Source organism: Lonchura striata, chromosome 2 (assembly GCF_046129695.1).
Source record: "Lonchura striata isolate bLonStr1 chromosome 2, bLonStr1.mat, whole genome shotgun sequence".
NCBI classification, from domain to species: domain Eukaryota; kingdom Metazoa; phylum Chordata; class Aves; order Passeriformes; family Estrildidae; genus Lonchura; species Lonchura striata.
This window is the reverse complement of record NC_134604.1, coordinates 3,838,671-3,856,796: the sequence shown is the minus strand read 5'-3', so window position 1 is coordinate 3,856,796 and position 18,126 is coordinate 3,838,671. Positions and strand designations below refer to the sequence as shown.

General features: G+C 37.5%; 1 protein-coding gene across 7 annotated transcripts in view; it reads right to left on the bottom strand.

The window, feature by feature from the left end:
- The window catches only part of PHLDB2 (pleckstrin homology like domain family B member 2), a 63,120-nt gene that overhangs the window by 8,845 nt on the left and 36,149 nt on the right, over positions 1-18,126 (bottom strand). For 4 of the 7 annotated variants that reach the window (XM_021535383.3, XM_021535387.3, XM_021535386.3 and 1 more), the window contains 8 exons: positions 15,645-15,800; positions 14,794-14,904; positions 14,472-14,561; positions 11,179-11,322; positions 10,210-10,383; positions 9,415-9,552; positions 8,224-8,323; positions 906-1,113 (listed from right to left, as the gene is read on the bottom strand). In XM_021535383.3, coding sequence (XP_021391058.2) covers positions 906-1,113; positions 8,224-8,323; positions 9,415-9,552; positions 10,210-10,383; positions 11,179-11,322; positions 14,472-14,561; positions 14,794-14,904; positions 15,645-15,800 — 1,121 coding nt within the window. The remainder of the gene's footprint in view (positions 1-905; positions 1,114-8,223; positions 8,324-9,414; positions 9,553-10,209; positions 10,384-11,178; positions 11,323-14,471; positions 14,562-14,793; positions 14,905-15,644; positions 15,801-18,126) is intronic. The other 3 variants (XM_021535389.3, XM_021535390.3, XM_021535391.3) reach the window with 2 other exon arrangements.

Genomic DNA, 18,126 nt, shown 5'->3' with positions numbered 1-18,126 from the left:
AGAAAACCAAAAACAACACTGACCAATGAAAAAAAGCCCAAACAAACCAGCCACTGGTATTTTCTGAAACTTTTAACACTGCAGTGATAATGACTAAAAGGAGAAGTCAGGGGGCTTCCCTGCCAAACAGGGAAACAGCAAACAGATGCTACATAAAACACTGCATGCTAGCCAAAAAAAGCTGTCCTTGTGTTCACAAGGTATTCATAGTGCTGTGACAAAGCTGTATTTAATCTTTGTACAGGCTCTATTTATGCTTGTGAAACTTCTGGGGCAGGACTCTGAGCAGGAATGAAAGCATTACCATAATGTCAGAAATAAAAAGCAGACTGTCAGGAGAAAATTGTTTGCACACAATTTTGAGACTCATGTGGACCCTTAATACAGATCATGGAAATTCCTTTCATCTGAGAAATGGTGTCTGAGCTAACAGCCTCTGAAGATGAGTGAAGCAAGCCTTTCAGTTTCATCTCATCATTTTTTACTGACTCAGAAAGGGGAGAGGAAAGGGCAAAAAGACTTTTGGAGGAAGCCTGAGTGTTTCAGCTTAAGCATCTAGTTGGTTAACATGTTGGACTTGTAGAAGAAGTGTACATCATCAATGGCACATGTCCCTGAGAAATTCCCTATCAGAAGAAATTCCTTCCCTGCAGTGATCAGGTGAGGAAGCACTGATTGCTCTGCAAACTTTAGCATTATCACTTAACTTTTCCGTATTTCTATTTTCCATCTTCCAATAAACTGGTGAGATGTAGTTAAATTATGAGGAGCTAGATAGATCTGATGCCTGTTTAATGATCTTGCATTTCCTTAGCCAGCAGCATTCACACTATGCCAGTGTCAACATGTACATACTCTCTTTTTTCATTGTGACCAATGCAGGATGAGAAGGAAAGAAGATTTACCTGGAAATGTTATCTGGTGAGCATGCTGAGATGCTTGTCTCCATACTGTCAGAGCTGTCTAAGCTTAACGTGTCAAAGGCATGGTCCTTGTAACTACGATCTGGGTAATGGAAACTGTTCAAATACACGTTGGATTCCGATGCTGTCCTGCTGTAGAATTCTGGAGACTTCTGCCTTTGGTTTTCACAGATGCGCTGATGGTTATACCCTGAAAAGTACAGAGGAAACGCTGATTTCACACAAAAACGACGTGACAGGAGCATAACTTGCTAGCAGCACAAGCATTTTGAACATCACCTCAGAATTTACTGCACTGTGACCAAGGTACTACGGTATTTCGGTTAATTTCACACGTTAATCACGCTGATATAAAAGCTTTAAATACCCATTTTATCTATGATGGATTCAAATATATATTAATATATATATTATTAATATATGCAAATAATAAATTATAAAAAATAAAAATAAATTATATATATTATGTGTATATATATGTTATTCAAATATATACATTAGTACAGCTGACTTTTCAATATACGTCATCGTATGTGTATTTATGAAACTCTAAATTGAAAAAATGAAATTTACATTTTAAAATGAAAATTAGGCCTATTCTGGAAAGTGATGTAGTTAAATTCAGGAATTTAGAAGAAATAATACTGACTAAATTAGGAAAAAAAAAGTTCTTATATTCAAGATTCTTAAGTACTTGTCTGGTTGACTTTATTGAATAATGATTTTTTTTTTTAATCTGTTTGAGAAACTTTGCCTTCTGGTAACTGCAATTGGACTCTTAGTTTCAGCTGAAATAATACAGGCTGCTTGTTATAGAATCATAGTTACTAGTGTAGAGGTACTTTACTGGAATTTTGAAATTGCAGTTCACTCTATGGGATTGAATCCAACTCTTATAGATCAATGATTCTGAAGTAAAATAAGGTTCATTCAAAGGTTGTTATTTTTCCACAAAAACAATTTTCTGAAAAGTCATCCTTCTTGACCACTTCTTGAACTTTGACCATGTATTCTTTGAAAATGTCTCTTCACAATTACTTTTATCTCATGTCTCCATTGCTCTTTGAAAGTAATACAGACTTTGAGAGAGGCTGTTGAGCTTGCCTGATGAGGAAGAGTTGTCATTTTAACTGCTGAAGTATTTTATAATCCCCTTTTAAGGTTGTTCCATTTGTGATCTTTGTGAGCACCAATGTAACTGCACTGCTCTTTTCCTGCATCTTTTCCTTCAATGAATGCAAAAAGTGAGACTTTCTCATAGTTCTGATGGTTAGGTTTACAATATTGTCTGCACATTTCTAACCCAAATACTGAGCTGCTGGCAGAGCTGGAGATTAGGAATGACTGACAGACTACATGAAAAACTCACATCCTTACAGGAAGGCAGCCACTGACATTCCACATATTTAAGATAAACAGACACAGGAAAAATGCAGACAAATGTACAAATGCAGCAAGGTCCAGATAAAAATTTCTGCTAGACACCATTAAGACACTGATGTTAAGAAAGCATACTTAAAGTGCAGTGGTTTTTTTTGTCTTGTTCTCATTCCCTATCTGTGTATACAAGGCTATTCTCTGGTGGTTTTGCCATGCCAGAGCTGGGAGAGTCCCAGTTCAGAGAGCCAACAACTGCAGTTATCTGAAAAGCGTGTCTGCAGCTGAATAATTAAAGCATGTCATTAAAGAAACTGCGCCCTACAAGCATTTCCAAAGTAGTTTTCTCCTCAGTTCCCTCTGTTCCATACAAAGTTTTCTTGGAGACAGTTGAAGCTGGTTTCTAAGGAGCTAATAGGAGTCACTTGTCATTGAAAAGAACACTAAATTTCAATCAAAAATTCAGTTGCATTGATTAGTAAAAGAGACAAAAGGGACACAAATGCACCTCAGCAGTCATAAATAATAGCATCACGCAACACAGGTGTTACTGATTCATGTGTGGTTTACTTTTTCCCCCTTAATTTGGCAAATGCTTGTTATTGCAGATAAGCAATTACCTTTCATACTCGAACCTTTGGAATGACTAATTGCTCCTGTGAAATGGTTGTCAATGATTCATTAGGGAAAGAGAGAAAAATTAATTACTGAAAAACTTTATTTAAATGCATGTTTTTCTGTTGAGCCCTCTACAAAACCCTGCCTCAGAACTTTTAATGCCATATTTTATATTTCACTGAAAAATAAACCCATCTAAAAGACACGGAGCAGCATAGCAGTGCTACAAACACTCTACCCCTTGAGATAAAGAACCCATTTTTTGAGGAAAACATTTATCAGTCAAATTTATGCAATCATGCAAACATAAATAAACGCTGGAAGAAATCACCATTTGTTAGGTTGCAAAATGAGATGCATTTACAGAAACAAAGTATAATTCAGTGTTGTCTTTTTATCTTCATGCTGTTAGCAGCAGGCAGCTCAAAGCTGAGGATCAGCTGCATAATTTTTAGCTGCTCAGGTGCCTATTCATACAACATGCACTTAAAAATATTAGACTCCTTGTAAGATCCAGCACTTAACTGGAATTTCCCACAAGCCAAGATTGTATCAGTTAAGTCTAACCTGATACAACAGCTAAAATATTTGTTGTTGCATTGGTTTTGCGACAGAGCACCACTGCTCTGCAGCAAACCCATAAACTTAACAATGTTAAAAGCCATACTGCTGAGAAAAAGGTTACAAAAACCCATAAAGCCATGTCATTAAAGAAAAATATTCCAAAGGAGTTACTGCAGAATCACAAAATCCAGGTAAACCACCACAAAATTATAATGAGGGTAGAACTAAAGGTGAAAGCTGTTATTAAAAGTGGCACTGTCAAGTATGTAGAAAACCCACTAGTATTTTATGAAAATGATCCCATTACATTTTTCTTTTATTTTTCTTTTATTCGTATTCTTTCTTCTTTCTCTTTTCTTTTTCCCCCTTTGTAAAGACTGATATTATCATGTCAAGATACATTTGGTGTGTGGAAACATGCCAAAGTAGGAAGCCCAAGTCTGTCTACCTTGTCATTGTCACTCACAGAGCTGCAAAGATTTCTAAATTTTCTGCTCTACTTGTGTGGCTATGAGCAAAGAAGCAAAAAATTAGGCCTGTGCAAAGCCATAGCTGTGCAGATATTAGCATGAGTCAGAAGTTTTGTTGTGACAGGTTATTTGACAGCAGGAAAAAAAGAATTTTTGAAATGCTGTCATTATTTAACAATTATTTAAAAGTTTTTCAAGAGTCTATGAACTACTTGACAGTGCTGATGCAACTGGTACTTTTGCAAAAACATCACATGAGAAATACAGCCAGGGAAGGGGATATTTTCATACCTTTTCTGTTTTTTCCTGAGTTTGACAAGAAAAAGAGTGAAAAACAAACAAAAAAGGCTGACTTCTTTGAAAAGTTTCTAGACTGTTTGTACAAATATCCCTTGCTTGCAGTATATTGGTTGTTTTTATACAGAGCTTAGAAAAGACACAAATAAGCATCTCGTTGGTACCTAAGTTCTCTGTCCCAACAGCTTTGTTCCCAGAGCTGTGTCTGGTCTCACACCTTAATTCCCAGCTAACCAACCATTCCTTCTTCCCTTCTGGATCCATCCTCCAGTCAGTGGGATGCATTGGCTAAAACCCTCCGTCCTGGTGGCAGCTGCTGGCACCCAGCACTCCCTGGGAGCTCCAGGCATCCACCTGCACAGGGTGAGGTCTCCAGATGGTACCAAACAGCAGCTTCCTCACTGTGTTTTTGCATATGGTTTGGTGACAAAGGCACCTTTCCTTGACTGTGTTCAATTTATGAATACAGTCTGTCAAAAATACCTCATGAATGGCTGCTAAGAAATACCTTTTCCCACTAATGATTTATAACAAATAGGTGTCCTCTAAAACATTTAAGTTGCCCTTAACTCAGGCTGTGATTACTGATTGTGATTGGTTCTTTCAGTAACAATTCTTGAACTCCTATGACTGACTGAACATAGTTTGGTAATCCTAGAATAAGAACTATTTAGTACTTAAAAATCCATGAAAATATTTATTATTGCATCCAGCCTAAAATGTATTCATAGATATTGCTTGTTCCTATATGCTTGTTCCTTTATGCTTGTGCATAAAGAAAATGAGAATGAACTCCATGTTAAAACCCAAGAGGCTGTTCTTAATTTCCCGATTTCACTTTCAACTTTCCTTTTTTTTCAGCTCAGACTTTCACAGTTATCTTCTTGGACTGAAATAAGAAAAAATAGTGAAAGCATACTAGAGAAAACTGATTTCATACCATGACTATGTTTAGTGATAACACTCAGGGAGTATCTTTAAATCAGCTGAGTTGCTACTGCTTCCAGCCAGCCTTGAATCTACATTTTCAGATCTACATGCACACACCAGAACATCTGGTCTAGAACTTTGCTCAATGCTGCTGAGCTCTAAGAAGGACAAGAAGCGACTAACACCACATCTGGAGCACATCATCCTCTTTGGGTAGCAGTGTGCAGGTCACAGGGCTCCAGACTGAGTGGATTTATCATGTGAGACCCAGTCTCCCCAGTGAACCCAGTTCCAGGGCACTGGATGCAGCTCCATGCCCGAGGTATCAGGAAGCCACGACACAATAGATCACCTTGGAAAACTGACAGAGTGAAAAACCTGTCAAGTGGGGAAAGAAACCCAAGGAAAGCAGGTGCTGACTCACTACACATGACAGGTAGAAAACACTTTTTATCTATTCATCACCTTTTTTTAGGTGAACAACTAACTTTTGGAGCAGGAAGATGAGAGAGCTCATATTTATCAGTATTATCAGTCTCTATACATTTACGAAGTTCCACTGATTTGTCAGTAAATCTTCAGAAAAATATTCACTTGTTCTGAAAAGGCAAACCTGACCTACCTGATCTAAGGACCACTGGCATAGCATCTGACTTGGTTTTCAAAGATGTATTTAAAGATGCCTGATAAAATTAATGGTAGTTACTCAGACTCTAGTCCTGTTGACTTTAGTGCAAGACAAGTAAGATTTCCTAATTTTAATGGACAATGATATTCCATTTCACTAGTCCTTTGTGGTGCTTTGAAGCAGTATGTAATGTTCAAAATGTTACCCAAATCTCATTGTTCCACAGAAATGCACTTTCTTTACCTTTGACTTTGAAGAAAGTTTGTTTTCCTTCCATGTACTGAATATGGGTGTGAAGTGTGAGGGGAAACCAGAAATCCCACCAAGTTAAACCCAAAGAAACTTCTATTAAGGCTTTACCTGTAAGGCTGAATGAAAGGTGCTTGAAGACTTTCTCTGGCCTTTCTGTATAGCTGCATAGAAATATTCTGAGATCTGACCCCATCCACCTGACTTGGATATTCCTTGCTGAGTTCTGCACTGCAGTGCAGAAAGAACCCTGCAAACACTTTTGGGCTGTGTTACCCAGACAAAAGAGCTTCCCCCAACCTAGAAATGTGGCACTGCAGTGCAAAAGCAGTTGTACTCTTGAAGTTCCTCCAATAGCAATAAATTCAAGGAGCTTGAGGTTGAACCAAGAGGGAATGAACACTTTAGTAACTACTAAGAGAGGCCACAAATGATCCTTGTGTTACTATATCCTTCCTTTTAATGATCCTGTGACAGTTCAAATAAAGCACCTGTCAGCAGCACTGTTTCCCTTTGGCAAAGCTGATGTTTCAGAAAAGGACATCTAGAACTGTCCTCTTTCCCAGTACAAATTAATCCCATAAGGGTCTCTTCATAATTTTCTATTTCCATTCAAGCTGCTGGATATTTTAAAAATATCAGCCAACTAGTATGACAAGTAGTATAGCACCTGATTTCTCAACAGCAGATGAAAAGTGCTGTGCCACCTGCTCCAATGAATACATCTCTCTTCTCCTCCCCTGCCTCTCTTTATTGTCAGGCCATAATTAGATTTTGATTCATGAGGTTTCTCTTTCTCAGTCTTAAGACAAGAAATCTGACCCTACTCTTATATTGTTTTACTTGCACAGCGACAAAAAATTAAACATTAGAAGTGATTTATTTTTAAAACCCTTGCCTGTGTTAGGTTTGGTAACACTTTAAAATTGTGGTTTAGGTCGCACAGTAACACTTTTTGCAACCATTTTACAGAAATATTTCCAATTTTCAATACTTGATCTCTTGTCAGAGTTTAGCCAGAACGTCCCCCTTGATTTTCAGACTTAAATAACATCACAATGGTGACTCTAAACACAATTGCCAGCTATTCCACCTTTGCATTGAAGACACTTTCCAAGCTGAGCATGAAGCTCCTTTTGTATTGAACCTGAAATATGTAAAGATAAGTTAGCCACAACACTGCAGGTTTGTGTAAGGCCTACTACATAGCTAAAACTCAAAACTAACAGATCACAACAAGATCAGCTCTGGAAAGGGGCACGTCATGATCCTTTTTCAGCTGTGTTGAGTCATCCTGGTTTGTGTGGCTGTGACTGACCTCAGTCTCTGCTCTGCCAAGTCCTGTGACAATGGGATGGATTGAGCTCAGCTCAGGCTCAGTTAGTGCAGTTCTACACAAGGACCTCTTGCACTGATATTGATAATGGTGATGCAGATGCTGGAAAGACAATAAACTGACAGATGGCACTGAGGAGTGCCTCCTTTTGAAGATGGAATACTTATGAATAATGCATCTCATTAAAACAAAAAAAATATGTATCAACTCAAGGTAATATATAGCAGACACAGAATCCCATAGCCTACAAGATCATGTTCAGAGGTGCAGCTTTTTTTTGGATCCAGAATTGCTGTGTCCCTATTAAGAAACCCAGCCATCTATCAACAACAGAACAGCTCTCTCCCTTCCTGTTTTGTAACCCAAATATTTAAGACCACTTATAATACCACAGTCACAGCTTCTCAAAGTTATGTCTCTCTGGGGAATTTATCCAGGCAAAAAAATCTGCCTGTGAGAAACAATTTTTAAGATCCCAACATTAACAAAAAAGAGAAGGAAAAAACCAAAAAACATGTAATAGACTGCTTCAAAATCACTCACAGAAATTACCTAGTTAACATAATGTATATTTTCAATATACTTTTCTTTTTTACTGGATTATATTTGGTGACCATATACTTAAAAACTACACATGCACCTACATCATAATATTAACCTCTTATTTTGCCAATATCAAAAATATCAGCTACAGTTAGAGCTTGCTTTTGTCACCAAGAAGTAAACTTTCATTTTGCAGACCTGCTGATTATAGCAACACCAGTTTCAGACTTATTTTTGAAAAACTGAACACTGATTTTAAAAATAAATGAAACAATTGAAAGGTCTTACCTTTGTGCATCCTTCTCGACTCCGACTCTTTGGTCATGGTTGCCAGGCAGTGAGGAAGCACGCTGCCACAGCTGTTGCTCTGTCCTAATGGTAAATGTCCCTGCAGGAAATTTTGTACATTTGTGCTTAAAACTGCAATTCAAGACTTTTTTTTTATCAGCAGTGGCAAAATAATGTGCTTTGTCATGGATATTAGTGCCATGTCATATCAATCAGCCAGCTGTGTACATTTTCTATTAGGCCAAAATGTTTTCAAAGCAGTACCTCCACCTTCCTGCTGTTTGCTGATTTACCACATCACAAATAAAGAGTATTTCCACTATATATATAGCTTTATGTTTAAAATTTAGAGGCCTTCAGTAAGAAAGAAAACAAGTTGTGTCTCTAGAATCAATTTAAACCAGCCCAAAAATACAATCCTTGAGACAGAAATCATGTATTTATTATTAATGTCCTACAGCACGGCATTTCCAGAGGTCAGAAGAATGGCCAGAAGTACAGAAGGTTTCACATACATTCCCATTTGTTAATAAACCTCAACTCATTTCAATTCATGTGTGAATTGGGGGCAGGGGTTACATAATGCTTAAGGTGCTACCCAGCCCTCCCTGTAACCCAATGCAGGATTTCCTGCAGAGGCTGGAAGGCTGTAAATAGCAGCAGGTGTCAGCATTCAGGAACACACATAATCACGGGATATGATTATCTGCAGGTGCTTTTATTGAAGAGCTCTGGGAATCAGGGGTACAGACCCAAATCTGACTTGATTCTGACTCAAAATCATGGCTTTTGAGCTGAACGTATTTTATATTTGATTGTTATATAACTTACATATTAATTATTAAACTTAAATTGTTCTATTGTATACATTGACTTTATCCAAGCATGAGTTTCTTGTGATCTTCCTCAAGCCTCTGACTACAGTTTCTCTGGATTATTCTTACGATTAAACAGTAATTATATTTAATTACTAAACAATCATCACATCCAACAATTATATCATTTATCACGTACTAGCTACACAGGTGCAGTTCTAGCAAGGTACAAGGCCTACATGTACACAGGGTATTTTGGGTTTTTTTGTGTTTTTTTTTTTTTTTTTTTTTTTTTTCAGGGCCTACTAAGCTTAATTTTTCTTCTAACCCTAAATCCCCATGATTTTAAAACCCTTTTTCTACCACAGGCACATACTTTGTTTGTGATGCTGCGTCCCAGCGTGGCACTGTTGAAGTGGGGAGACACGGCCGGGGTTTTCTTGCGGGGCAGGGTGTCGCTCAGGTACGTGCCCTCCCTGTGCTGCTTCTTGCGCTCCTCCAGGCTCCTGAAATGCTTCACAGGGAACGTGGTACAGCTTTGACAATTTGAATTGACAATTTGACAATTTGAATTGATGCACTTGCTCAGTTATACTCTACATGGAAAATATTGATAGTCTGGAAAAAGCGGAATCTAATGCACAGAGCACATCCTGCTTCACAGTGCTTTCCATCACATTATAATTATACTAATTAAAAAAACGCATTAAATTCATATGCACATTTTACAAACACATCCCTGTATATTTCCTTTGTGGTAAATCTAGTGTACAAGTGGAACCCAATTATAAAGGAAAACTTTTCCTTATAAGTTATTCTAATGAATTGGTGGCCTAAAACCAATACAGCTTTTGAAAGGCATTGTTCAAATGTATATGAAAAATTAATTTAGTATTTCCAACATACATTATTGCAAGTCCTCTGAAAGTTACAATGGCTCCTGAATATGAATATGTGCCTCTGCATTATCAGGTGAATTTTTGTTCAGAAACATTCTATAATACATCATGGATTTTTAAATGAGCAGTGCCCTTAAGTGCAACACTCCACAAGCTCAATCAACCTAGAGTGTATCACACTGAAGTCCTCATACATAAATCAACTTTGTGGCCACCAAAACAAAAGCAAACAAAAGAAAATAATCCCAATTTATCAGCTTTGAATCTGTTACCTGTTGTTGCCTGCGGTGTTTCTTAGCTGGCAGAGGTGGAGGTGTGTCAGATAAAGGAATAGGATCTACATGAGTAGCCATGACCTCAGGCCAATGGACTGATGGAAGTTGAGCAATAGAGCGAGGAGAAAGAGAGTGAGGAAACACAAATCCAGAACAGAGAGGTGATCTTAGCTTTATAGAAAAAAGAGAAATTACACACAGAGTTTTCTTTTTGGAATTTCTCAAAAGATACGGCACATAAAAGCTGCAGTTTTAGCACTGTGTTGGAGTGTTTAGCAGGAAAGGAGGTGTACTTTATTGCAACTCTCAAGACATACTGAGCTACAAGAAGGAGCACACAAATGCCAAATTCTATACCAGTTTCTGACTTATTGCAATGCAAAAGTACGTGGCTTTACAATTATAAGGTTATTTCATTCCTTCAAAAGGGGATTTATTCAAAATTTCACAAAGAATGAGGAAGAGAAAGTAAGCTAGAAAACAGACTAGACAGACTCCATGGAATAGCTAAGATGGTAGAAGCTATTCCATCTCCCACAGCTATTTAAGATATACTACTACCACCTTATGGGGAGGAAGAAAAAGAAGCTACAAAACAAAATGAACACCTGAACACCACTAATCAATTTGTCATAAGCTTGTTCACAGATGCCTTCCCAAAGGTGCATTACATTATAGTATTGGGCAGGCAAAGTTTGTCACTTAGTGCTGCTTGGGTCATAAGAATTCAGGTTTTTTGGCTTTCAGAGCCATCTACCTCATCAAAGACACTTTACAGCTGGAGCAGTCCTTCAGCTTTACTATTAACCTGTTATCTGACTTGCTAGCTGGCAGAGGCAGTTTGCTTTAGGCTCAGTTTGTTACATGTTGAGTTACCAAAGGGAAAAAAAAAAAAAAAGAAAAGAAAATAAAAAAGGCAGCCATGAAAAAACAATGCAAACAAAGGGAAATGTCTCTCAAACAAACCTCTTGATTTTGTGGCTGGCTCGTCAGCACAGCCGTGGAAGGCTCAGTGGCAACTGCTTCAACATCTGAGGGGGTCTGAGTGGAAGGGGATATATTCGTGGAATTGCCATACAGCTCACTAATTTCACTTACACTGATATAGCCCTAAAAGGAGGAATTCAGAAGTTAAAAGGAGCAAAAGCCAAAAGACATGCAAGAGTATTAATGTATCCAGTACAATGAAAGTTAGTTTAGGGTGATTCAGCCAAATATTTGTTATCATTGAAATACTCAATCATAAATAAAATAAAAATAGCGTTAAGATTTTTGAATGTTAAATATTTGGATTCTGAAACTTGTTCTTTATTTAATTCCAAAAACATTTGTGTAATCAAAATGCAAATGTACATTAAATTAAATGTCCAAAATATGTTACTAAAATGCAAATACACTTTTGAAATTAGGTAGCTCTTTTTCAGGAAAGCAGATTGGATGAAATGGAAGAATAAATCTTATTCTGAGATCTTAATTTTTTTTTTGTCTCTAATTCGATAGCCTGATTTGTTTCTTGCCTAAATATTAGACTAATTTGAGTAAATAAAATGACTAACAGAACTGGGAAGAATTTCTATAAGGACAAGCCATTCTCACAAGTTACACTAACACATCTTCCATCTGCATTGTCTGGAAGACACTTCTATCTTTTATATGTTACCAGAAGAACCAGGTAAGATGCTGTTAGTGTTAGCCTGCAGCCATTACAATTTGCTTTTTTTTTTTTTTAATTAAGCAGTCATACAGAAAGTGATGGACTGAAGGATGGCAGGAACATCATGTGCTGCTGCCTGCTGAGAAGATTTATGCCAGCAGATATAAGATATGACAGCAAAATGTAGTTATTGCATGTATTTCGGTGTTAACTGCACAAATGTTTTTTAAAAACATTAAAAAGTAAAATATGGATTCTAATCCATTGTGCATAGGATACCAGGCTGTATGAAGTCAAATGTCCTAATTTCTTATCCATAGAAAACAAGGCTATACAAAAGTAAATCACTGTTGAAGCAATGCCATAAAGATGAGCTAGAAATAAGATTATTTTTAAATCAAGATGTAAAGCTGCTTTCATACTGACAGTGTGTGGCAAGGGCTGTGTTTCTATTACTGCATCAAAATAGTGACATACCGGTGTGTATACTTCAGCAATTCTGTAAGAGAAGCCACATACTGCTATAGTATTTCTTCTTTTTAGAAATGCCTAAATTTACCAATGATCATAGAAGACAACTTGAAGAGAAATACCAACATTACTATCTATTAGCATAATTTTCAATGTATATCAGTTATTTCAAGCATATAAAACAATCCTGTAAAATTATGCATCTTACAGTGTACAAAACACTCTACAAATAGGAGGCAAATCTTAATTCTCATATTATTTGATGACCCATTCATTGAGGAAACTGGCTAAGATACTAGTTTATCTCTCAAAGCATGTGACTACAGTACAGTAAAATAGAATCCAGTGTAAATTAACATAAAACTTGCTTAACCATCTTGTAGTGGCAGTTCATCAGTAACCAAAACTCAGCAATTCCGCAATGCAATATTTTGTTAATATTAAAGATATAAACACTTTCACCTTTATATGAAGAACATTCAGTTCTGACTCACAATGCCAGTGAGGATTTATAAGGGGAATAAATAACTAAGTAAGGAACAAATGACTGTGCTGTGCACTAGCTCAGATCCCTCTTACATTTAATTAAATAAATGGTTTCAAGTCAGATTAATCATCCAAGTCATTTTTTCATTACTGAACTTTTAAACAGCATTGATTTTCTTTGCTTATTTAAGTACTGGGATAAGCATCCTGCTTCTTTACATGAAGCAGTGTTACTCTCTTGCTGTGCAGGCTGTGAGTCTGCTCACAATGGGTAGCAGAGGGTTACAAATGTGTGCTTTGGTGAGAAGGGCTGGCAAATGCTGGATCACAGACTCAATGCATGAGCACCACTACGGTGAAATGAACTGCAGTGCCAGCAGTCTATGTAAGCCTGTCCCTGGTGCCTGATTTTCAAAAGTGCCAGGATAGTCAGAGAACAATTAAACTGGACCAAGACAAACACGACATGCAGCAAAGGTGGTACTTTTGTAGGACAGAGCCTATGGAAACACTGAGGATGAAACAGACCCTTGCTGTTCCATCTTTTATTTGCCCTGGAGTAAGTCCTGACTGATTTCACTGCAGTGATCAGAGTGACACCACTGAATAATCCATTCCATTAAAAAGAGTGTAGCCTCACTTAATGTAGCTGCATTTTGAAGTACGTGAGTAAACAAGCCATGAAGCATATGTGAAAAAAACCAACCAGATAACACTCTTTAGTGAGAGAATGGGCAGATCCATCTCAAAAAGGAAGAAAATGAAGCTTAGACTTGCCAGATGTCCTGGTGGGAGGTCAGATGTCCAGGTCAGAACACAACCTAGGACACTGAAAGTCTAAGCAAGCAAGGAAAGGTGCTCAATCCCACTGGCACGTGAAACTGCACACTGGGAACTTGGAGATCAGATAAACAAGACCCCAGTTCCCAGGTGCTGACAGGTTGTGGTTGCTTTAGACTTTGAGAGCCCAACTTCCCAGAGTGACACCTGCATCATTAGATGTGGCAGACCTTGGTCAGGGCTTCAATACAAGCAGATCCAGCAAGCTCAGTCAGAACTATTGAGCAGAAGTTAAGGAAGCAGCCTGTCAGTGTATTTTAAATGCTAAATTTTCTGCTTCCTCTAACTGTTCAAAAATGGGAAATAAATAGCTCAATACATATCTTAGAACTACAATAGCTTGAAGTCTTCAAATCAATGCTTTTTAAAAAGAACAAACTGTGCATTTGTCATGCTTTAGTAAAGAGCCCTAGAATGAGGGAGGAGAGGCAATGATAAAATCTACAGCACAAAAATAAGACCAAATTGTATGTGTACTTGAACAGTTATTCCCAGATCCCATTCTCCTTCACTTCAATGAGGTTTAATTGTCTATTTTGAGAAAATTAGACATAAACACACACTCCACACGCATAAAACCAATAATTTCTCCACAGCAAGAGATTACATTTGGAAAAATGTCAAGAGAAGCTATTTTTGCTCCTTAATGAATCTAGACTTCTACGAATAAATTTAAAAAATAGTAAGAAATTACTTTGTAAAGACTTGATGACTTGGACTTCACTAAATACTACATACTGAAGTGCTTTTGTATGAAACATTATTAAAAGTTAGTTATGGTAATGTCAAAAGCAGAGAAACTCTTTACCTCTTTCAGACTATTGGGACTGACAGGAAATCCTTTTCCTCCAGAAAGTGTGGAATATTTCTTTTCCAGATTACAGAGATTTTCTTTTTCCTGTTAAAACCAGAAATTTTATATTAAATACCAACAGCCATGTAGTGAAAATAAATGTTAGCCATTTCCTTAACTATGTGAAGAAACTCTTTTTTTAAAGGTGACTGTCTGTCACATTATTACCAACTCACTATCTTCTGCAAAACTGATGCTCTTTTCCTGCTCTAAATTATTTTATTCTATGAAATGCTCTTTTATTGCTAAAAATGTTTGAAAGACAAGAAATACTTACCCTTTGCAGCATCATTATTAAGTTGTTTTTCTCTTTTACAAAATGATCTTGTTCTCTTTGTGCTTGTTGGACAATATGATTGGCTTGTTTTTTGAGAGCAGAAATCTTTTCCTAATATAAGAAAATCACAATTTACGTGATTTATTTTCAAATCTCAAGACAACCTGCAGCAAAGATCCTATTTATGAAAGTTCACTTATTCATATGCATGACTAAGCAGCAGGAAAATAAGTTTTTACAAGACAGCTCACAGCTCTGAAGGAGATAATTAAATAAGAATTAGACAGTGAAGAGAAAACTTATTCAAGAGACAAAAGAATAATTGCATGTATTCTTTGATAATACAGTGACAAGCATCCATACACTAAACAGAAAGTGTTTAGAGATCCAACCTCTGATTTCTGAAAAAAGTGGTATTAATTGATCAAGATAGAACCTTTCAAACTAACTTTTAAAATTACTGTATTTTCTTAGTTTGGTGTTCTGCCATTTAAGAGCAAAATCAAAAAACAAGCCTAAAGTAACTGCGGTTTTGTCCAGAGAGTACAAATCTCTTTTCTTAAAGAGGAAAAAAAAAAAAAAATTGGTACTTTTTTGGAGCAAATTAAAGGGTTTGATTTTTACATGAAATATGCAAACAGGGCATGAAATGTTAATTTCTTTCTTCTTGGATAAGTGCATTATTTGATCTATGTGGGATGTCACTGGGCCATTGTCTTTATCTGCTTCAAAAACTCTTTCAAAGAGGAATGTTTTGCATTCTTTCTTGCAGATGGGCAGGTTGTAGATCCATTTTCTTGCCCTTATGGTCAACAACAAAGAACAAATTAATCGAGTGTTAGTGCTTTTACCTTCCTACTGACAATGCTGCGCTGATATTCAGCTACTTCATGCAGGAGCTGTTGGGTCAGATTTTCCTTCTCTTCATCCAACCTGCTTTCATGTTCAAGCTGCTGAAATTCTAAATCTTCAAAGTGTTTGCTTTCTATGTCCAGAATATCAGCATCCTTAAGGAAAAAAAAGAAAAAGTTAATTAAAAAAAAAAAACATAATCATGCTTTTGCTGACACCACAGCAGAGGTACTTACAAACAAACACAACAATCAACCTAAAATTATATTTATACATTTCTTATAACACATCTCACCAGGATCTCAATACTTTTAATGATCTTCTTTCATAATAAGTGAGTAAACAGGGCTAATTATTATTTTGCTGTTGCTTTCTCCATCACAGTAGGAGATGCTGGTTCTTGCTGAGAAGCACCTGCACTGCAAGGGAGCTGTTTTGCAGCACTCAGAGCAAATGCAGCCTCCCAAGCTGGCTGGGACACCACCAAAGCCTGAACCTACCTGGTGAGGTTGGCACATGCCAAACTCAGAGGACACCTGCTTTCCAACCAAAAAGGACAAAGTGTTGCACCAGTACCCTGGAGAACTGCATGAAAATTGCTGAAAATTGCTCTCTGTGCAATGAAGGACTCTAGTCATCCACCCCAGCCAGGAGGTACAGCCAGTACTTCAGAAACAGTATCAGCCCACTTTTTATGCATTCCCCTGAACTGATACCACATTTTGTCAGAAAAAGAAAAATCTGAATGCTGCAGAAAGGAACCAAGAAATAAGAACACACCTGCCTTCCGCTTTGGGATGATGAGATAAAACTCATGGTGCTTTTCAGCACAAGAAATGAATTCTAATCTTCCTCCTGCAACATCTGTGCATTCATAACATGAATTCCTGCTTACGAGTTTCAGAGTAATGAAGAAAAAGATGTTTTCAATAATTGCAGCATTAGCAAATGGTAAGGCTCTCTAAAACAAGCACATTGTACATGACTTGTGTTACAAGAAAACCTACATCCTGGAAGGAATGCAAACTTGTTCATTTTCTTATTTCAACCTAAGGCAAAGGTTAGCAGCCAAGATAAGCTATTACTAAGATAGGTCTCTATAAAAGGAATTGAAAAGCAGGTTCCAGTGTACCAGAGATGCAGAAACTGAAGAATTCAAGTTCCTACATGGAATACAAACATCTTCCCCTTACTCTCCAAAGATGTTCTCTTCACTTGTAGGAGACAGTGAAGAGATCAAAAGCAAAGGAGTGGGCTAAAATTTACAATACAGAACTAGCCAGACATCTTCAGCATCCCCCCAAAAAACCAAAAGGATTTTCATGGCCTGGGCCATGAAAGTCAGTAAATTCAGTCTATTGTACAGAACAATGATGGCTACTGAAGCAGTAGAACAGACTTCAGAGAAGGTAACTGATGATGAAAATGCCAGCTGGGGGCATTTAAAATACACTTCCTGCCCAACAGGGAAAGTGTGTATGAGTTCCAGGCACAAGGAAGCAAGAATGTCAGCTGCCCACCCCAACCCAAACTCCAGACCCACCCTGCAGCCAGCTGCTACAGTGAAATTATCTGCCCATTCCCCTGAGCACAAATTACTGAAGCCCCAGAGAAGCACAAGGGAATTTGTCTCCTTCTTGCCTTTCTCGTTGTCACTAAAGTAGCACAACAGATTATGTTGTAGACCAGGTATTTCACAGGATGGTTTGGGTTGGAAAGGACCTTAAAAATCATTTCATTCCAAACCCTGCTATGGGCAGGGAACCTTACACTAGACCAAGCTGCTCAAAGTCCCATCAAACTGGCTTTTATCACTTTTAGGGATGAGGAATCTGCAAGTTTTCTGGGCCACCTCTTCCAGTGCCTTACTGACCTCTGAGTAAAAATTTCTGCCTAACATCTAATACGAGATTAGTCTTTCAGTTTAAAGCCATTGGGTTCTCACTACCTGATCTTTTAAAAGGTGCCTCTCCAATTTCCTAGAAGACCCCTCTAGGTAGTGGAAGGAGCTGTAAGGGCTCCCTGGAGCCTTCTCTTTCCCAGGCTGAACACAAGAGCATTCTCCAGCCTTCTGGTCATCTTTGTGGCTTCCTCTGAACTCACTGACACAGGCCCTTGTCCTTCTTTCCTTGGGAGCCCCAGGCATTTTTGGGGAAGATATTTTCTCTATTTTGGGTACAATACTTACAACCATTTCATTACTGCTCTCACACTTGAGATCAATTTGAGAGCTACTAGGCAATAATTCAGTGATAACTTCTACTGCATTGACCACAGCTGCCACAGCAAACTCCCACTACAACTGGCCTGGAATAATATGCAATAAAACTAACTGGACATTAACCACATTTCAAGTTTTGTTCCACTTTCAAATCCAAAATTATTACTAAGACAACTTGCAAGGAACAAAAATCATTAAAAAAATAAAAAATAAAAAATTTAACCAAACAGATTTCTAGAAGCATCTTGATGGTCAATACT